At 42.2% G+C, this 21749-nt stretch overlaps 2 protein-coding genes across 3 annotated transcripts in view; both read left to right on the forward strand.

The window, feature by feature from the left end:
* The first annotated feature begins 857 nt into the window (after positions 1–857).
* bsg (basigin) lies at positions 858–14560 on the forward strand. 2 transcript variants are annotated; one of them, XM_069694881.1, is made up of 8 exons: positions 858–1067; positions 7472–7637; positions 8584–8672; positions 9768–9904; positions 10059–10335; positions 12641–12653; positions 12742–12811; positions 12957–14560. In XM_069694881.1, exons 1-7 carry the CDS (start codon positions 1004–1006, stop codon positions 12797–12799), a joined length of 804 nt encoding a protein of 267 aa, XP_069550982.1. In that variant the 5' UTR covers positions 858–1003; the 3' UTR covers positions 12800–12811; positions 12957–14560. The 2 variants fall into 2 exon arrangements, with proteins under 2 accessions (XP_069550982.1, XP_069550981.1); XM_069694880.1 differs by having other exon boundaries at positions 860–1067; positions 12629–12653.
* A 1099-nt stretch (positions 14561–15659) lies between these two features.
* hcn2b (hyperpolarization activated cyclic nucleotide-gated potassium channel 2b) overlaps positions 15660–21749 on the forward strand; it is a 40206-nt gene continuing 34116 nt past the window's right edge. Inside the window, exons 1-2 of the mRNA XM_069694879.1 lie at positions 15660–16728; positions 18519–18942. Of these exons, the coding sequence (XP_069550980.1) occupies positions 15863–16728; positions 18519–18942 (1290 nt within the window). The 5' untranslated portion in view covers positions 15660–15862. The remainder of the gene's footprint in view (positions 16729–18518; positions 18943–21749) is intronic.

Consider the following 21749-nt stretch of genomic DNA (forward strand, 5'->3'; position numbering starts at 1 on the left):
TAATAAGATTGAAGTCTGGTCCCTCAACAATTCCACAATGCGGTTTCACTCTGGAACATTTTGAAAGGAATATGTCTGATGTGTATGCGTGTTTTCGTTGTTTCTTCTAAAAGTCTGTTTTAGTGACAACCACCCAACATCAAGACCTCTGGGATCACCATGTTTCGCTTTAGTATTTCAGTTGTTCTGTCATTTTATGCCATTGTTCTAACTCTGGCTGTGATCATAAGGTCATATGGTGGGTTGCTCTGAACAACATCTTAGATGTGCGTGAAATGTTGTGTCTCATTCCTGTTGAATGAATTTCTTCAAGAAAATGTCTGTTTCCTGTTTTTATGCCAGGTTGCTAAAGATTGAGCCTTGAGCATTATATGCACTCACCATTTCACAACTAAGTTATTTATTTTAATCAAAGGGGAGAAATCTTAACATTTGTGTCTTAATAGTGCAAACATTTTCCTTCACGAAACAGCCCTAAACATGCACATGAGCCTTCAGACAGCTGATGAAGTTGTTAATAATCTGCAATATTTCTGTTTTTTTAGATTAATCTGAAACGTGCTACCGAATGTTGATAAGAATATTTTTTGACTCCATTATGTTGTTAATTCTAATTTCTTAAGACACTTCTATCTTAAAAAAAAAAAAGTAATACTTTAGTTGGGGTTGGCTAAAATTACCACATCATCAATATATATTAAATTGGGCCGACAATTTTGCCAAATTATATGAATATAATTAAGGTTAAATGGCTTTAAGAGGCGACACGCGTTTAAAAACAACGCAACGCACGTGACGTGACCACGCCTCTAAACGATACGTCACGTGTACGTGACGATCAGGGCGTGTTGTGAGTGAGGTGCAACTAGAGGACGACAAACTGTTCGGTGTCCAACATTCAGCCGGGAGCTCACGAGAAAAGGACCGAGGCTGTTCAGACGGACGTAGATAACATTGCGTCAATTCGACGAGTTCGTAAAATATTTAGTACATTTTCCAAACCATGAAGTTATTATGGGCTGTCGGCGCCCTTCTGCTGAGCTGTTGGAGAGCCAATGCATCCACAGGTAAAGATTTTTTTTTTTAATTTTTTTTTTTTAAAGTCAGCCATGTTGGGTGAAGATGGTAGACTTTACCCTGAATTACGAGCATTACAAATGTTTGTTCGGTGCCCCGCCGTGTTACGAGAGTTACGGTTTCCGACAGTGAATATCGTCTTCGAGCTGCTACCGAGATAAAAAATAAAAAAAGTGAAATCCTTCTCCCGCCGTTAGGAAGAAACACGTATGTGGCCGTTAGCTGTATTTTTTTTTTGGCGTTAGCATTAATGCTAGTGAAACATTTAGCTTATTTGCGCTCTCGTAAACCCTCGGGCCCGCTTCGTCACTGTGTTTATCCGGCTACGATTTGTCCTTTTTGAACCCATTTCGCCGTCTTACAAAAAAAAAAAAAAAAAAGGTATTTTTGATATTTGCCAAACGTTAGTAAATATTAACCGCATTCACGTGCGCTCCGGTGTTAACTTCCAGCGTGTGGTCGGTCCAGCAGACGTTTGCTGCTCCAGCTGCTGTCAAAAGGAAACTTCGCGGTTGCTGACCAGCTCGTATTTAACTTTAGGTCGTCTGTCCTTCTTTTTTTTTTTTAATTAACCACTCTTAGAAATAAGCTCGGTTCTTTTCGGTGATTCTTTCCAGCAGCAGCAGCAGCCTCTTCCTGGGCTTCATAACGTCCATAACGTTCAGAGATAGTCGGTCGCTTGTTCCGTCATCGGTTGTCTCTGATGTTGTTTTCCCCCCCACGTGTATTTGTGTGTTTTCACCTTTTGTGCCCATTTCTGACTGAGCACCAATAACAGCTGTCACACTTAGGTGAACAAAAGAAAAAAAAAAGGGAGTCTCATTTCTTGAATCATCACATTTTTATCAAACCCAAGCTGAGTAATTTCCCTTTTAAATGTTGTGTCACCCCGAAACAGTTGAGGAAGATGGGGAAGTACATGTACCGACGTAATGTATTGTCATGTAATGTGTTTTAAGTCATACGCACGCTTTATTTTTGATTGGTTCCCCGCTGGCAGATATAACCAATGTGGCTCTTAATTTTGAAGAGTGTTGGTGCAAACAATCGGACTGTTTTATGATTGTTATGCCCATGTTAGTTAAACGCATACAAGTAGCCACTCGTTCCTCACCTGGTCTCTTGTCAGCTCTGGAGGAGATCAGGAGTAAAATTAGATTTCCCTTGAGTTTCAGCTTCTACTCTTGCTTATCTTTGCCTTGAAAAGTAGGTTATGAGGCAGACTGGCGGATAAGGCTCCCCACACCTATTATATACCTGATGTTCAGTTCAAGTAATTTGGTAAATGGTGTTCAATACAGACTCATTTTGTTATTGACCACCATTTTGAGACTATTTTGAGCCAGCTGCTGCTTAACCTGCTCTCACTTAAATGACCCGTTTATGATAAATAAATTTAAAAAAAAACCTGTCGCCTAAGCAGTAACATTCACTGGCTTCTTTTTCTATTTTTATTTGGTCTGAGAGTTGACATCCTTCTAGCGGCAGTGACGAATCTGTGTCAGTCTACCACATGCGTATGATTACAGTTGACAAAGTAGGCTACTTGATTATATAGACAAAATCAAATCTGAAGTTATTTTCCAAACAGTGACCTGATATTTGGCTGTGAGGAAAGCTTTAAATGGCTTCTCTAAACTGTTTCCCCATGTGTCATTTTATCATGCTGGAACAATGCAAGGACGTTGTACTGGCTTTTCCTGTTCAATGTGAAAATGTCAGTATCCTTTCTTATGAGAGCACTGAAAGTAGCCTAAAGATTATACATTTTAGTCTTTTGTCTTTGGAACTATTTTTTATCTTTTCAAAAGATTCAGTGAATTCCTTCTTGAGTTGTTAATTTTTAACTAACTAGTTGAATAAAAAGTAAAAACAAACATTCTATGAATAAGATAAAGCAAGAATTCCCATAGTTTTTTTTTTTTTTTTTGTGAACTAATCTCATGCCATGTCTATCACATAAAATATATAATATTTTCTTTTCTCTTAGTTAACCTCTTTAGTTTTCAGGCCTCTCCAAGTGCATTGTTGCTGATGCTCACTCTTAAATGTCAAATACTGAATGGGAAATTTGATCTTTGAAAGTCCTCAACACAGAGAGCTGATTCTCATGTTACAGAGCAGAAGGTTATAGGTGGCAGGTTACACTGTCATCATGCATGTGCTTAATTTCTTATCACAGTTAGGACTGGGGCCAAAGACTACTTAATTTTGAACTTTCATATAACGTGCTTTGAAGGTGACCCTTGGTAATGTTGAAGAAGCCATTCTAAACTGGGAATATTAACATGACGTCCGTGTAGAGATTGAGGCACTCGTTGTTAAGTTCATAAGTATGCCTCTTGTTTGGCTTAAATCGCTATCTGGATCTGCAACATTTTTGATGTGAAGTATTTTGAAAATTGAGCATGACCATCACAAAATGAGGTCAGTCTTCTTCTTTATGGTATTGTCAAAAAATTGAAGATTTGCTCTGTAGGTTAAAAATCGGTGTGCGCACAGGTTTTGGTCAACTTTGGTCCGATTTTTTTTTTTTTCCTGAGAGGAGAGAAACTTGCGTTTTGAGTCGATCGACCAGACAGTTGCATTCTGCAGGCTTTATGCATCCTTGCGCAAAGCTGCGGTACTACGAAGAAAAAAAAACAACATTTCAGGATGTCTTCGTACAACAGAAATTCAGCGTTTTGTGATCATATACCCTGTTTATACACTCGGTATTCACATCTGGTCAGTAGCCCAAAACATAACGGCTAATCAATCGGTCTTTGCTTTTACTCCTGGTGTTAAAATGAGTTCTCGTCATGTTGATTATATCCACAGTTTGATGTGATCTCAATGTGCACCTCCGTTAGTCTGGCCGACACAAATACGATGCGTCACCTGAAGCATTACTGCTAAACGGGCCTCTATTTTCTTTTTCTTTTTTTCTTTTTTTTCTATTGCCGAGCTAACATTACTGCTACTGCCTGTAGTTTTTCCTCAGATTTTCTTCACTTTGCATTATGAGGTGGAGATAAGTGACCTTTCAACTTGCTGGGTGGATTTGTATTTTTTATTTTTTTTCCTCAAGAATGCGGTCGTGCCGTGCGGATAGTATTTACACCTGACCGTGATCAAAGGCATCTGACCCCCTTCGAATGTGGTCTGGCTGATCCAATCCGTGTGTTCAGAATTTATTTACACCCTAAGACATAGCCAGAAAATGTCCTGACACAACCATCCATACAGATAGAAGCATGATTTGACAACGTAATCAAAATGACCAGCACTTCAGTGAATATTCAGATTTCTTTCTAAATATTTAATGCAGTCATTTATGTGACAATTAAAAAAAATAAACGTTTTGATTGTTATTCCCATGCAAATGCATTGACAGCCGATACTGAACGTTTCTGTGTTTGCTGTAACTTCCTTGTACAGCTATGCCATGTGCATAATGTCCATTAATAAATGGCTGAATTTCCTAAGTAATAACCTGTCTTGGCCTAGGTGAACACGGTGACCACTGTTTAACCTGGACCCACAGACAAAAGGCTCCCAGCCCAAAATGCTTGGTGCATTTTTCATGCATTTTTATTTTTTGTATTTTATATCGTGTAACGTTTTTCATCTCAACCTCATCTGCTTTTTTTTTTTTCACATTCCGTTTCATTCTTTGCATGTTTCATACATTTAATGGGAATGCTATTATTTGCTTTCAGTGTTTTACTGTCGTTGTCTCCCATATGTTTGGTTATTGCTGCCTTTAGGGAGGTCTCGATCATGCTTTTTTGCCAGCAGTTCCAACATGTATATTTGTGTCATTACTAATACAAAGTATGGCAGGCAGTTAGTCTTTTTAATCCAGTATAACACTAAATTTAAAGCTTTTACATGGCACAAAAAAACATATTATGGACCTAATCTGGTAAATTAAGTTGATTAATATACAGATTCAGCCTATAACAGACAGGATCAGCCAAACCTAATGGCACTCTGCTCTAACTGATATAAATGGGTTGGACAAAATTTTAGAAACGCTTAATTCCATACCGAAGTGTGATTCAATACAATTCAATTGCAACAAAGCCTCCAGCAGGTTGCTGTATTGGAGATAAACTGGTTTAGTTAGGATGTACATGGTATATTGGAAAATGAGTGACTCCGATTAGCCCGGGTCATCCCTAATTGCCTTTTATGTTGCAATTTGTATATTCACTTTAATGGGTCAGTACCAGGAATTATCAAAACATATCCCCAGAAATACTCGGGTGAAAATGTTGCTCTGATCTGTGTCTGCCTTTTCTATGTGCTTACCTACATATTTTCATTTCATTTGTGTTTTATTAACTGTCTCTTTTCTTTCTCTTTTCTATATGCTTGTCTTTTATTTATTCCCCCCCCCCCATCATTGCATTTGATCATCAATCCATGCAATCGCCTGGTTTGCTTTAAACCCACCACATTCACAATTTCTGAACATGCTGGGCTGACTGTAAATGGTGCTCAGCGGGTTTTACCAAGTCACCGCTGTCTCAGATGAAGCTGATCAGTGACGGTGCAGAGCTGCACTGCGAGGTGGTAGGGAACCCCATCCCCGAGGTGCAGTGGTGGTTCGTAGAAGGTGAGGAGCCCAACGAGACCTTCACCCAGCTGTTTGACGGGGCACGGAATAACCGCGTGCAAATAAATGCCACGTATGTAGCACATGCCACCAGCACCATTCACCTCAATAGCCTCTCCCTCGACGACTCGGGCACGTACGAGTGTCGCGCTTCCAACGACCCTGACCGCAATGAACTGAAGAAGACGCCAAAAATCAAGTGGATCCGCTCGCAGGCAAACATTATTGTGATCGAAAGTGAGTGGCAGAGGAAGCGTGAGGAGACTCCGGTCGAAGTAGCTGACTGTTATCTCCTCATTAGTAAAGTCCCGGACATCCAGCTCCCGTTCTACTCATCTGCCATGTTTCCTGGTCCAGTAGCCTCTCCATCCCCCCCCCCCCAGTACACAGTCTCCCCCTCCTTCCTTCGAAAGCTCCAAGGTTGTCCTGTAGTAGAATTTGAACCTGGTCATAAAGCATGGCCGCCCTCCTCCCTAATCCTGTATCACCTGACACAGAATATCTCTTCAATCTGATGCCTTTTTTTCCCCCCCTTGTTTTAAGCCTTAGTTACCACGATGGTTTTCTTTCATATAATACGGGTCATAAGGTTGGGCATTTGCAAAGGGCTACTGCAAAACCATAATTTTGAATGAGCAAAATGTAATATTTAATCATTTTGACTGAAAACAAAAAGGGGTGTCAGACTACTTTGCTAGTGTTGCCTTTTGGTAGATATTTATTTCGCTTGCATTTTCCTTGATTAATACTAACATTGGCAATGCCCCTTTTGTTAGTGCTTGTAGACCATTCCAGTGGCTTATCGTCTTATGAACTGTCGGCACAGAAGAATGCAACTCATTTGTAAAGATCGATCAAGCCATGGGGCATCTTCCTGCCTTGTGGCCCGGTATTATCTTTGTCATTTAAGAAGAATTGGTCAGTTTCTTCACTTTGAAGCAAAACAACTTTATTGTAAAAGCTCTATTTCAATATTACCTATAAATCATGGGATTGGCAGTGAAACTGCCAATAATTTTTTTTTTTTATCTCCCTCTTGTTGCTTCTTCTGCACGTGTTTATTAAAAGATCTTTTCCCTTTGATCCCTTTGTAGTTTACTTTATCTATTACCTTTCCAGTACAACTCCTTCTTCCTCCCATTCTACGGTTGGTGGAGCAGATCTCCCTGTTTTAGGGAGCTCTTTCCACCTTTCTTGGAAAGTTCTGTGTGTTTTGTACAGAACTTGTGCATGTGTCACACCGTTTTGTTGGCTTGATTTGTGAGTGAATTTGTTTTCTTTCTCAACTTGGTAAGTCGTTGGAACACGTTAAGGACTTAGTTGGCCATTCTAAGATTTCGGTCTGACCAGTCAACACTCAACAATTGTCTTAACAAAAAATATGACACATTGTTTTCCCAATCCATATTCCCACCTGGCAACGGTAAGAAAACTATAACTAACTGGAAAACAAGGATATCAGTGTCGTGCATACTTGACCTCTGCATACATTAAAAAGGTTTTTGCTCATCAGCGTGACAATAGGGTTGTTGTGTACATGATGTGCCACATGACATGTCATTCTCTTAAATCTTTCATTTCACTTAAGACAGCTGTTGAGTGTCAAGACAAAATGTAAATTAAACTATCGCCTACCAAAAAAAAAAAGATGCATTCATCGGCTGATGCATTTCAAGGCAATACTTCTTCAGAGCCATTGACATCCAAACTTTCAAAAAATTGTGTGCAATATTTTCAAATTTTATAAGGATGACGGCTAATTTAATTCCCCCCACTCTCTTTTATGTTCAGCTCCAAACATTGTCACTGAACCGTCTGAGGTCACCAACCAAACCTCTGCTGTGCTCAGCTGCAACTTGACGTCCACCCTCCCCGTCACTGGCTCCTACTGGATCCACAACGGCAAAGTCATTGAAACGTCCAGATCCCAAAAAGACGACCCTTACACACGCCTTCAGTAAGTCATTACATTCATCCATGTGCCATACGGGCAAATCTGTCCTGCGGTTACTGTGGCACATTCCAGTATATGCCGTACCAGAAGCTATCAAGCCAAAGACCTGTTGTGGACAATGGCGCAGTCCACTGATAAAGCAGCAATGAACGATTGAACTATACAAGTAAATTGACTTGAATACTTTTAGGAGGCTGAAAGACACAATTGGCGTAGAAGGCGTCAAATTGTTATTCTCTCTAATAGAGCTGGGTTTGCGTTGCACTTCTTGTGCTCGCCTTTAGTCTCTCCTTTCCTTGCTCCTTTTAGTCTCGCGTATATGCAGTCCATTTCCGTCTTTGTTACCACAGTATATTGCCGTCTTTATCTTCAAACGTCCTCGCCCTCGCACTTTGCCTTTTGCATGCCTGCCCCCTCCCCCCTCCTCCTCCCTGGCTGCCTCCATTAGCAGCAGGGCTAAGGGCGCCATTCAGGCATTCACTGCTCTTGATTAGTGGAGAGATGTGCCATGCAGACGTGCAGCTTTGCCGGTAGTCTTGGCAGCGGGGATAAGCGCCCTCAGCAGCGTGCTCACTTGGGCTGACCTTAATTCCCCATTAGAGGGAGAAAGCTGGACTGTGCAAGACGGTACCACCAAACAAAAGTGGGATTGTGATTTAAGAGGGGAAATTTGAAATATTTGTTGGGTGGACAAGCAGATTTAGTTTTACCCCAGATCTTGAGAATAATAAACAAGGTTCTGTTGTGGATTTTCCACTGAACTAAGTGGGAAAACTAATCACCATCATTAAAGTGGCTTCAGCCGTTAGTCACAAGTCAACTTCTTTGTGCTAGATGCATCGTTCCGGGGGAAACAAAAAAACCACTTGTTTTCTGTTGACAGGGAGTGTCGCGTAGAGTTCTTAAATCCTTAATTGTTGTTGTTTTTTTTTTTTTCTCCCCCCAATAGTTTGGACAAGATCACCTACAGCTCCAGTGGAAAGTATGAATGTGTGTTTCTTACTGAGCCACCGGTGAAGCAGACAATTGAAGTCAAAAGTAAGTTAAAAAGATTGCACATTTAAAGTTGATTTCACTGCTCATTTTAAAGTTCTTGTCCATGTTTATGTTGGCGCTTTAACTTGCAGTTATTCAAATGTTATCTTTTTATAGTATTGATGATGTAGCCTTTAGACTAAAGTGCATAATTTAAATTACATTTCCCTGTTAGAAGTGGCGGTTCGGACGGCCTCGTCTCACGAAGCATCAGACGACGTTCTGTCCTGATTATATATACGCCGACACTGCGGCTACCTCGGTGGTCTAGTACCACCGGGTCTGGGTGTGGCCTTTCCTTCACAATACCAAGGATTATGTGTCCTGAATGAATATCCTACTGAATGCTTGGAGCTGTGATTTTAAAAGGAACAATAAGGGGTTTCCCTCCGTTTCTGCTGGGAGCAGGCTGCTATTTACCGTGCATTTTCACGTAATTTTGTACTATTATCGTCACGATATCTATTTTAAAATTCACTGTGTGGCTTAGAGAATACCAATCACAAAACATTGGATCATGAAGCTTATCGTGAAGCGCCAGAGGCTTAGGTGATGTGAAAAAAATGCATTATTGACATAATGGTTATTGGGGCGGCGGTGGGGGGTTTTCAAAATAAAATACCCATGTGAAAACTCCCGGTCGTAAAAAAAACAAAAAACGTTACATCACCGTCTACGCCCGCAGTCAAAATTTGGACAAGAAATGCATTGTCCTCACTCTACAGCCACGGCATGTGAAATAGTTACACAATAAATAGGAAGATTCATGTTTTTAATGACTAAAACACACTAATGATTATTTATGAAAAGTGTTGTGTTTTAAATGTGTCATCAAAACAACAACAACAGTCAGTCCTACGATGTTTTTGCAGCGTTTGTCAAAAATATCGAGATAATTCATCCACATCGCTCCGCCCCACACGGGACTCGATTAAACAAAATGGATCGTTTTAATTTAGTTTTATTCGGTGTCTTTCAATAGTTGTGTGAAGTTGCCCCCCCCCCCCACAGGTTAAACTGTCGTGAGGGGGGGCAGTTTGCTATTTAAATCACAGACTCTCGTATTGTAATCAGAACGCGTTTCTCTTCTCTCTGCAGCTCTTCCCCATGTTTCTGCCTATAAGCACTCTGAGCATGGCAACGAGAAGGACAACGGTGTGATGGTGTGTGCGAGTCACGGCTATCCGCCGCCCACCGCCTGGTCCTGGTTCAAAGAGGAAGATGGCACCCAGAAGGTACGTGTCCGTCCACCGGGCTCAGAATTGCTGTTCTGACCTCAGCATTTCAGTTACCGACGTGATCGTCCCTCATTTGGAATCCTCAAATCAAATGATGGAAGAACTGCTTGTCGGCCTGCGTGTTACTAAATTGTTAAAACGCAACCCCCAGTCGATCATCAACGGCACTGGTGACAAATACGAGATCAAGAGCACCCCCAACAAGACCACGCTGACCATTAATGACCTGAGCATCCAGAACGACATTGGCTACTACATCTGCTCCGGAACCAACGACCTCGGCACGAGTAGCGACAAGATCCACCTGCGCGTCCGCAGTCGCTTGGCTGCCCTCTGGCCCTTCCTCGGCATCGTGGCTGAGGTCATCATCCTTGTGACCATCATCTTCATCTACGAGAAGAGGAGAAAGCCCGACGATATCAGCGACGGTACGTACGCCACGTCGCCTCCAGCACCACATGTTATGTCGACCGCTGGGCCACGCTCGCGCTGAATATCACACGGAAATATCACAACGTATGAAGAGCGGCGATAACCAGCCACTGACCATCATCTCTTAGTGCTATAAAGTGATTCTGATGTCATTATTTGGTCTTCTAGATTGTATTTAATCTCTTTTGAGGACGCCCGTCGCAGCACGCCACCACGCTGTCCCTTTTGGGTTTTTTTTGACAGTCCCACTTTTGTGTGTAAACAGCCACTGTTGTATATCGGCTGGCCACAACGGTTGGCAAATTCCAAACCTTGTGATTTTAAAAACAAAAATCTTCATATTATTATTAGTTTGCTGTAAAAGTGGCTGTGAAAATATCCACAAGGAATCGAATATATATACACATTTTTAGTTTATTTCTCTACCTGCAACTAAACTGTGCCACTTACCTTTTTGTGGGTGAAGCTTTGTCCTCTGTCATAATGTGGAGAGAATCCAATAAGTCATTTCACCTCATGAAACAAAACACATTAAACCGTGGACCTCGTTTATCGAGTTCAGGATATTGAGTGCTCCATTTTTCTTTACAGGGCAGATGTATAGACCGTAGCTGCATGCATTCAACGTGAAGCCGTACTGTCTTTTGGTTTCTGTCGTTATTTACATTTTTGAGATAAAGATCAGGAATTGGCTTGTGTAAACAATCTGTGATAGAAACCCATTTTTTTTAAATATTTTTTTTATTATTATTATTATTTACATTTTTACTTCTCTGTTCGCTGCTGATTTTGCATTTTGGTAAGTGAACAAAACTGCATGTCAGACTGAAGTGGTTGAGCTGAGATGACCCGTGTGGTAGAAGCTATGCGCGTCTGAATGAGCTGCTTTCTTAGTAACCACTTCTACGAGGAATATACTCAAAGATTTGGTCACTCTTTCACTGGCCCTGAATCTCAAATACAGGCCGAGCCTTCAATTGTTCTCCTTTGCACTTCATTTCTTTGTTCCTTTAAAACTGTGCGTTGAGCCAATGAAAGAGTCAAAACGAAACCCTCGCACTAGTGCAGTGGTTTGATGTGGAATTGGGTAGGTGAAGGAGAGCTGACACAAACTGTCTGCATGCCTTCTGCATCTTGTACTTTTATGCATGATAAATGATAGGCAATCCTCTTCTCAAGACCAATATACCATTTGTGTTGTTCATCTTTTGGCCACTGAGGCGGTCTATTTCCTGCCTCATCCTGTGAATACGCGCTCTTTCTTCGCCAGTTTGAAGAGGTTTCCTGTTTTTTTGGTTTTGTTTGTTTGAATATAGCCCGTGCAGTGTCCCTTTGGTGTCCTTTGCTTGCATTGTGCGAACCTCCGTGATGCTGCGGGGGGACTCAGGGCAGCGCATAGAAATGTTCATGAATCACAGCTTTCAAACATTGTTACGTGGGCCGCCATGTCAAAGTTGATGAGTCTAGTCGACCGAGATCCTTTCAGGCAAAGCAGTCGTTTTTATTTTTGTTATTTCATTTTTTTAGGGTTTGGGTTATTTTAAACAGACATTGATGCCCTGCCTCTCTCCAGATAAGGGAGGGAAGTTGCGCAACAGGGGGTCACTAGGGCGAGTGTCGGACGAGGACCAGATATCAGCAGACGGGGTCCTCACTCCCGCCTCCCCGCGCACTAAAACTTTGTCATTCGGCCCTCGGATCAGACCGCCACGAGCGCGCAGCTTTAATAACGTTGCGTTATTATTTATTCACGAGGTGGTTGGGGACATGGAGTCGTCCTGTTGGCAGCAAGTACCTGACTAGGGTCTTTTATTTTTTTGTCTGATTACGATGCCCGTCTTGCAGTGGCGACTGCTGGCCGGTGGCGGACTCATCACAGACCTGACTGACACATTTCTTAGTTGGGTAGAGACCCGTTATTACAGATTTACTAAAGCAACATACAATAGTCAAAGTGACCTCCTTTAGTCACGTGCCTTTTCTAGAACAGAAATGATTACGTGTGGAATCTCTTGATGAATGAGTTTTCTTCTGACTTTGTGGTATCACTGTCAGAGAAATCAAGAGGCGGGCATGCTTTCATTCACGTTGAGCTCGATTTGATCATAACCTCATTGCAGTCCTGTTACAGAGGATGTATGTTATAACATTTGCTACCATCATCTGCAGGGGAGGGGTTGGCATGTATTACTCACACCAATCAAAGATGTAAAATCTGCTATAAACTGGCTTTGATTTTTTTTTTTTTTTTTTTGTGCTTTTCTTCATCGATCATTTCTTGCTGTCCAGATGACGACTCAGGATCTGCTCCTCTGTAAGTGCAGCCATCGGCGAACTACTTTTTATTGTCACTTTGCAGTTTGCCTTTTGTCCCAGAGCTCATGTTGTACAATGTGTTTCAGGAAGAGCAACTCCACGAACCACAAAGACAAGAACGTGAGGCAAAGGAATTCTAACTAGAAGCTGAAAGAGGTGCGTCGAACTGCCGACTGTGGCCTACTTTTCTCGTCCGTCTTCAAGTTTATTTCCGTCTTTGAATAATATAAATATGACATAGGATATTGAAGGTTTTGATGAAGTATTGTTCACCACTCGTATCCCTCTTTTTCTTTCCTAGATTTCGGACCAGGATTCCGCTGTTGTGAGGCACATTATACTGTGCACCCTGCAATTTTAAGTACCTTTTTGTGCTTGGGTGTAAATGTTTTAAGAAGATAAGTTCCTCTCGTTTTCTTCTATATTCTTCTCCACATTGTGCAGCCAGAGAACATTAGTGTGAAGAAAAGAAAAAAGAAAAAAAAAAAAAATTGGGGCAAATATTGCATGAGTTTAAATGCTGTTTTAGCCAAGTGTGTGTTTGTTGTAAAATCATTAGAACGTTCACACGAGGAATGCTTAGTTTGTGATTTATCTTCTGTTGATGCGTACGCTTCCTACACCGACTCCACTGCTCTCAGTCTTTGCGTTTGTATTTTCTGATCTGGAATGGTTACTTTTTAAGGAGGATCTGAAACATTTTTGATCCCGATCCATCGCTGCCATTCTTACAGCAAAGACTGGGGTGCGTTTGAATTCACATTTGATCTGTTCCTACGCCACCACAAACCTCCCCCGAGCAGAGTGTTTATACTTTGCCTTTAACGAGCACCATTTCTCTTTTGTCTTTTTGCATTATATTACCTGTTACACGATTTCAATGTAACACTTAAGATTAAATGCAGAAATGAAAAAGATTCAATGTCTGCTAGGTTTTCTTGCCGTAAGAAATTTGTTTTGAGTAGTGACGTTTGTCCTCTGAACTTTGCTTTCATTTCCTTTTTTTCCCCCCTAATAACACGTTTTCAGTTGAAGCTTTTAAACAATGATTTTACGTCCTTCTCCTATTTACATATTTAAAATCGAAGTTTTAGTTGCCAAATATGTCTTCGTCACTGATTTCACATCCACGATAACAATCTATTAAGGACCAAGTGCAAGAGATGTAACTGTTGCCTGTTGTTAAATGCAACTTTGATACTAATGTTTAAAAACTGCAGATAAACAGTAGTGTGTGGGTATTTTTTTTTTTTTTTTTCACTCTGTGATCTGAAACATTTGTGTCTGATTGTTGGACTGTTGTCTCTCGTTTCAAAAGCCGTACGTTCCCTTTAACCCGAGTCGTGTTTAAGGATGGGCGTTTCAATAATTGAACACGCACATAAAGAGAAGGAGAGACTCACTTTGCGCTGTGAACTCGGGCTCAACAAATGCCGTCCAACTTGTAAAAACTCGCCGCCTCGGACGGAGCCGATTTTTTAGCTCGTCTTGAGTTTCGTCTTCGAGGTGAGGGCCGTCGGGTCGCGTCCAACATCAAACACACTGGATTAGTGGATGGAAAATAACCTCCGGACGGCCGTAAGTCGTCTTTGCGCGTTTCTGCTGTTCACACTGCCGTAGCTAAGCTCGCGCACCGCCGCGCAGTTTTACCCGTCAGGCTCCAGAGTCTGGTAGCAATGGGTTCCTTTTCTCGTTATGTTGTTTATATTCTTAACGATTAATCGGAAATTGTGTTCGCCCTAGTAGTGTTGTGATTGGATGTTCCCATTTCAGAGTTCCACAAATTAAAAAAAAAAAAAAAAAAAAAGACCTGGCCAGAGTTGTGTACATTGTTGTACCTTCCGAGTACATGGAACACCACCTCTTGTACAACTTGCACAAACTGAATAAAGGTATTCAAATGAACGCCTGTGTACTCCAACTTTTACTCCGGATGGAAAGATTGCTTAGAATATTAGGGCCCTTTTTCTATGCAGGGTAGAAGTAGGTCACGATACAAAAGAAACCTTTATTTACAATGTGAACTCTTGTGGCGGTTCACGGGGTCGAAAAAGTCTTTAAACATGACCTTTTTATGAAATGTAATTGTGAGCATGCAAATCTCATTGAGAGCTTTAGTTTTGAGAATATCGCGGCAACTTCTCAATGGGTCATCTCAACAATCGAATAAGGCGGCAGGTGTGGGTCTCATTTGACTTTTAGAGAATTGAAATTTCAGTTATGTAAAAAGTCTTATTTGCTGAAGCCATGCCGTCCATCAGATTTTATCGCCTACCTTTTAGGACTTCCTGTTACCTAACTTATCAGCTGAAGTCTGGATTTGTCGGATTAAAATATATATATATATATTTTACCCCACTAGAAAAAGACTTAATATTTTCATAGATGTGAATGAATCGTATCTATCTATTGGGTTTTGAAGGCCTGACCGATTCCTGACATGCAGTTGGCCCCAGAATCGGTGGTGACACAAAAGCAGCACGGTTTGCCTCCTTAAACCCTGATTAGCAGGGTTAGGTGGTTGCCCAGGTTCGAGATGGTGCAATGTGTATATTCCTCCACGAGGTGGAGCCATTTGACCAGAAGAGCTCTTGACTACACTGGAAGGCAACAGGCTGAGAGCCTGTATAACATAATTGTCACTGGTCAGCTGATGACATCAGCACGGGTTATTGATTAATGAGTTCCTTTGCCACTTAGATCTACAGTGGAAGGCAAAAGAAGCAGAACTTTGTGGTTTCTTGTGACCTTCATTTGTTTTTACTTTTGTTGTTCCTTGCTCAAATCAGGTGCGTTTATGACTTCGGTCATATATTTGCGTGTTTATTTATTATCTGTTTAAACTTTTCTTTTAAATCACACTTTACAGGTTGAATGTGTCCAGGGTTGACAAAAAAAAAAAAAAAAAAAACAGTCTTTTGTGCTCACATTTTGTCCAATATTCAGGTGTAGGTGATCACAGACCAGGGGTAATGCTGCCGTCTCTCTTTCCTACGGGCACACACACACACACACACAACAGTAGCCAGGTTGTAGCCATAGCAACGCCACCGGTGCGCTGTTATCCTAAAGTGATGTGAATGGAAAGCAGAGGGTTGTGGATGCTTTGAACTCCACGCTTCTTCCTCCTCCTCCTCCGCCGCCGCCGCCCAGTCTCGCTGCCAGGTTCAAGGTACGGGTGTGTCCGTCTGTCTTTGTCTGCCTGTCATGGACGAGGCGGAGGACGGCGAGGAGGAGCCCAAATTGCAGCAGCCTCGACCACCTCAAGTAGCCAGCTTGACCGACGGTCATGGGAGCAGCGGAACAACCAAGATGAAGAAATTTACGCCAGGAGGCGGAGCCGCGTCAATTGCGCGCAAAAATTCCAACAACAATGAGCTGTGGCTCATGCGAGACGAGGAGTCCGCACCTTTCCGTGCCAATGGCAACACCGCCTCAGCTCCGTTGTGCCAGAGGGATGCTGCTGGCGGCCGAGGCGGCTCAGAGTCAGACCACGGGAGGAGAGGGGACACGGTCTCAGAGACGGGCGTGATAGGAGAGGGGGCCATCGGTATGATATGCAACAAAAACGGAGATTGTAGAAGGGACCCGGCCAGTTCAGGGAGCCTCTCTTCTCTCATCTCAAGGCAGGAGAAACGGGCAGATGGAGTAGTGGCAGCGGCGGCAGCTGAAGACGGCAAGGGGCAAGCTGCAGGCATGGATGGCTCAGTCACTTCAGCGGGGTCCCTGACACAGGGGCCCGGGGCCGAGGTCAAGACCGCGGCAGCGATGGAGAAAAAGGACTCCAGAGTTTCCTTCTCCAACGCCCCAACTAGTAAAGGACACACTCCGAGTCAGCACTCGAGAAATTCTGTCACGTTCTCCAAAGCAGAAGACGGCTCTCAGATAGTGCCGGATGATGGAGACTCCGGGGGGAATCAGACGTACATGCAGCGGCAGTTTAGTTCCATGCTGCAGCCTGGCGTTAACAAATTCTCCCTGCGCATGTTTGGCAGCCAGAAGGCAGTGGAGAAAGAACAAGAGCGCGTAAAGTCAGCGGGTAATTGGATTATCCACCCATACAGCGACTTCAGGTACGGGTCAAACCGAGTTAGGTTCATGAACAGTGCGTGCTGTTAAGACCGAGTCGGTCTGCATGGAATTGAATGTATGTTATAACATGTCATGGGCTCCTTCACTATATCAGACAACTTTATCCGGGGAATTGGCTACTACAAATATGAGCACGTCCGCCGTAGCCACAATGTAAAGAATAGAAGCATACATAAATAATAATTAATAATAATAATAATAGCAACAATAGGGCTTTCGCACCATTCAGTGCTCGGGCCCTAATAATAGAAATTCACGACCATTTAGAAGGTTATCTCGGGAAAAGTTTCAACTTAAATTTAGTGAAGATGGGTTTATTTTTTTTTTCATTTCACATAGATTATGTCAAAAGGATAGAGATCAAATGTAATATTCCCCATTTCACGGGACAGACGGAAGACCGCCTGGTTAAACCAGCGCATTTGAGTTTTCGGAAGTCTCCCTTACGTTGTCAAAATGTTGCGTTTGCTACAATATAAACTCCTTCAGTCTCAACGCAAGCTGTTTTCAAGTTGGAAAAGTTTGAATGCGTCTCGGAAATCAGTTTCAGCACCGAGGACAGCTCCTTTTAATTATCTAACGATCGAGTTCTCCCATTAGGATCGTGCCATTAAAAAAAAAAAAAAAAAAAAATCCTTCTGTCTAATGTTGATTAGCGGTTTTATTTTGTTCAGTGACAGACGGAGCTTTGTGGAACGTTTTCTGAAACGGAGGATTCAGGTCATGACTCAGCAACTAGAGTTAGTCTCTCTTTTTTCCAGCTGATCAGACAGAAGTGTACATTAGCCTTATTGAACAACAAATGGCTCATTAGTTTTTAGTGTCGATTAATCTGCCAATTATTAACGGTTTGATCCATATGAAAAATATGATAAAACACTTTTTGGTTTTCACAGGTACAATTTCGACCTTTCCAAAGACTAGCTCTGACCTTTCCAGATGCCTTTTTTTTTGGGGGGGGGGGGGGGGTGGGGTGTCTAAAACCCTCAGATATTAATTTCACCACCACATTACATCAAGAACAACCGTAGATTCTGACATTGGAAAAGCTACAGTCAGAGTACACTGGAGTATTTCACTGTCAAAAAGACTGCAATTGAAAAAAACTCGTAGCATCTAGATTGTCTGATAAATTTGTTTCAGCTTTACAAACACAAGTGTCACAATAATTAATTCTGTATCATAATTCAGCAACCAAACTACCATCTATGTTGCATGACTGGCCAGTGTGTGGAGTTTGTTTTGGAGTAATAACTGGATATGGTGTGATGGAGAACATTTAAGAAAATGTCAACTGTTTGTCACCGTTGTTAGGGGTGGCGGCGTTTTCTCGGGGGGTGTGTGTGCGTGCGCGCGTGTGTGTGTGTGTGTGTGTGTGTGTGTGTGTGTGTGTGTGTGTGTGTGTGTGTGGCCCATGAGACTGCATCGCCTCACAATACAGAGAAAGCTAGAAGTACCACTTGTCATAAATCGAGCAGAATCAGCATCTCTGCTGGTGTGTGATATCCATAGCAAATAGTACCACTATAAGTGTCTAGACATCAGTATTACAGTTTTTAGACATGGTTATTTGGCCCATAACACAAAAGCTCAAATTTTGCCCTCTAGTGTTATAATTATGTTACATTTTTCCTCCGATTTCAGAGGTGGACTGGGTACATGTAACTCTCTATAGTCGCTTGTTTGTGTGCTTGTGCATTTTGTGGGAATGAGGGATTTAACGACCACCCACTTCATCGCTCATCATCTTCCACTCTTTCGCCCGTGACAGGTTCTACTGGGACTTCACCATGCTCATGTTCATGGTCGGCAACCTGATCATCATCCCCGTGGGCATCACCTTCTTTAAGGACGAGACCACCACGCCCTGGATTATCTTCAACGTGATCTCTGACACCTTCTTCCTCATGGACCTGGTGCTCAACTTCAGGACGGGCATCGTGTTCGAGGACAACACCGAGATCATCCTGGACCCCAAGAAGATCAAGAAGACGTACCTGAAGAGCTGGTTCGTGGTGGACTTTGTCTCCTCCATACCCGTGGATTATTTCTTCCTCATCGTGGAGAAGGGCATCGACTCGGAGATGTACAAGACGGCCCGGGCGCTCCGAATCGTCCGCTTCACTAAGATCCTCAGTCTGCTGCGCCTGCTGAGGCTGTCCAGGCTCATCCGTTACATCCACCAGTGGGAGGAGGTACGCTGAGTTTCACCATTATTTATAGCAGCAAAGAAGAAAGGAGGGTTCAGGTGTTACTTTGACCATTAAAGGTTAGGTTGCATAATTACTGATGAATAAATCTAAAGGAAGTGAGCATATGGGGCCAGAGCACTTATCAATGCATATGAGCAAACCGTGTGACTCATGGGGAAACAGAATACTCGAGGAAAACACATGGCATATTGATGGGACACCCCTGTTTTAGGTTGCGTACTGTGCTATATTTTGGCAGAGGTAGTTTTTACAGGTGATCATATTTGTTGGTTGATCAGCCAGTAAAACTTTGTGCACTGATAATAGACAAATAGTTTTGGCAACAATGGGTTAAATTTGATTATTCAAGAATGCCTGTTGAAAATAGATTTTACAGCTGAACAACAGATGTCAAAATAAACTCTAATTATGTATGCAGCCAATAACAGATAAAAGCAAATTTCTAAGTAAAAAAAAAAAACCTCTGCAAATTTAATTTTTAGATATAAAAACCTTCAATAAAACCAAAAACAGAAAATGATTCTAATTTTGGACAATTAAAAGGAAATTCACTCTTATATACTGCAGTTTAAATTTGCATTTAATTTGTGCACGTTATATATGATACAGGCATGTGCGTAAAGCCAGAATTGACTAGCAATATCACTTTGCTCATGTATATTTCTCTTCTTTTGGATGATTTTTGTCCCCAATGGCATCATTGTAAACTATTTTGCCTCTTCACTTACTGAAACCTTCATAAATAACTACTTTTTTTTTTTTTTTGTAGAGAAACCATCAATGAAATAGTGAGAGTTGAAGAAGGAAACCTTTTTTTTTTTTTCTTCTTCTTTTTTTTTCATCTTTCCATTATTTTTTGGTTACAAGAAGGCATGTTTAATTTTCAGGTTTGGAGTGTGTACATTTTTATCAAAGCCTTCACACAATAGTGTGTGTTGTTTTTTTGTGAGTCCCGCTGATGAGTTTTAACGTCGAACAAAAGGACTCATTAGCATCACATCTGCCACAAAGGAATGCTGTCAGAGCTCGCTGATTATCACTGACGGTGTAGTGCAGAAGTACAGTGCAGTTGGATATTACGGCCGAATGATGAGTCGAATATCGCCCCCGACACTTTGAATTGTGCGCTCAAAAGGGAAAGAGAAACCAGTCTGACTGAGCTCTAACTAAGAACAAACACACTATTGGATTGCGCTGCCAGGGGTTTATGTCAATATACAACTAATTCTGTTTTTCTATCGAAACAATCCTCCTCGATTTGAATAACTTCCTGTCACACATGAAAATGAGGTTTCACAATGTTGTATTGCAATAAGCTCGATAGTAATAGCTCATCGTAACCCAGTTTAGTGATGTAGTTAGGAATTCATTAACAACAACAACAACAACAAAAATGATTCGTGCTTATCGGTGGGACAGTGAGAGGGGGTTTTCAGAGGAATGAACACGAACACCGGGGACACTAATTGTGTTTTTATTCCCATGACAGGAACTTTTCCCCCATTTTTTTTCCCCCGCACCTGTTTTAAGGTGGCGTTTTAACCAATGAAGGCATCAAACGAGCAGCTGGACGGACTGGCTAATGCAAACACTCATGCTTCTCTTATTACATTACGCGTCAGGAGATAACGTCCATCTATACATACATGCATTATCGTTAACGTCACATGCCTCCGTACTGCCTACAGTAAACACACACACACACAAAAAACAACCGAGGTCTGCTCTGTGCGCGTCTCTGCGTATTACCTGAGGATCCTTATTCGGACTAACAAATCATCTACCACTCTGCAAATAGCCGCTTGCTCTTCTGATTACGAAGGTATAATTTTTTAGCTGGACGAGAACCCTAATTAGTGATTCAAACACACACACACACACACACACACACACACACACACACACACACACACACACACACACACACACACACACACACACACACACACACACAGCCGAGTGCTACTTTGCTTGGACTCAGCCCTGCCCTCATCCTCTTATCTCAGCTGAGCTCTGCTCTGCTCAGCTCGATCCAAACGCGGTTGGCCGTGTTTCCCTCTCCGCTCAGCTCAGCTCGGCTCGGCTCGGCTCGGCTCAAGTCCGCTCGCTGCAGCAGGGTTTCCTCAAACATCTTAGTGTTGTGATGATTTCACCATGTAGCTCAGCTGTAGTCCAGCACGGAGGCGAGCGCTGCCACAGCCGGGCTCAAAATGAACAAATAATGACCGGGTTAACACTTTGAACACGATCTTAGAATAAAACGATGCACCTATGCGGTTGCAGTGTGACCGACACAGAAGCAAAGACAAGAATTGTTGGGAGTACCCAGAGAAATTTCCTGATCCAGAAATCTCGTATGGATGGCTTTTTTTTTTTATGAGCTAGACAATGATTGTGAATGCATTAGAGTAAGAATTCGTATTAGGACTGATATTCATCATGTTCGCTAGTTTTCTCTTAATGCATTGTGCCATGCGCAACAGTAAGGAGTAGAAAATACTTCATCTGTGTTTTTCAGGCCGTGACTTGCGCTCACAGTAATATGCCTTGACCCAGATTGTGGTCTGACAGTGACACATGGCCAGGTGCTGTTCTGGTGTCGGGGGGGAACATTAGTCCTGGAGCCTCATTAATCATGATGGGAATGCTTCCTAATCACAGGGCAGGGCCTCTCAGCGTGTTTCCCTTTCTGCTTCTCCAAAATGACCGACGGCCATTAGCCATCAGCCATCAGCCATTAGAGGAGATGCTCAAAACAAGCAAAGAAAGTGGAGTCTTTGGTTTGGGGC

This window comes from Brachyistius frenatus, unplaced genomic scaffold, assembly GCF_029030835.1.
Source record: "Brachyistius frenatus isolate BFR_SWC_R1_liver_20210118 unplaced genomic scaffold, ASM2903083v1 Contig_18, whole genome shotgun sequence".
In the NCBI taxonomy this organism is placed as follows: domain Eukaryota; kingdom Metazoa; phylum Chordata; class Actinopteri; family Embiotocidae; genus Brachyistius; species Brachyistius frenatus.

Bases quoted from the DNA above. Each gene is read 5' to 3' on its own strand.
- bsg (XM_069694880.1), top strand. From the start codon at position 1,004: ATGAAGTTATTATGGGCTGTCGGCGCCCTTCTGCTGAGCTGTTGGAGA. The intron at 7,638-8,583 runs GTAAGTCATTAC...TCCCCCCAATAG, and splicing joins GACCCTTACACACGCCTTCA to TTTGGACAAGATCACCTACA. The intron at 8,673-9,767 runs GTAAGTTAAAAA...TTCTCTCTGCAG, and splicing joins GCAGACAATTGAAGTCAAAA to CTCTTCCCCATGTTTCTGCC.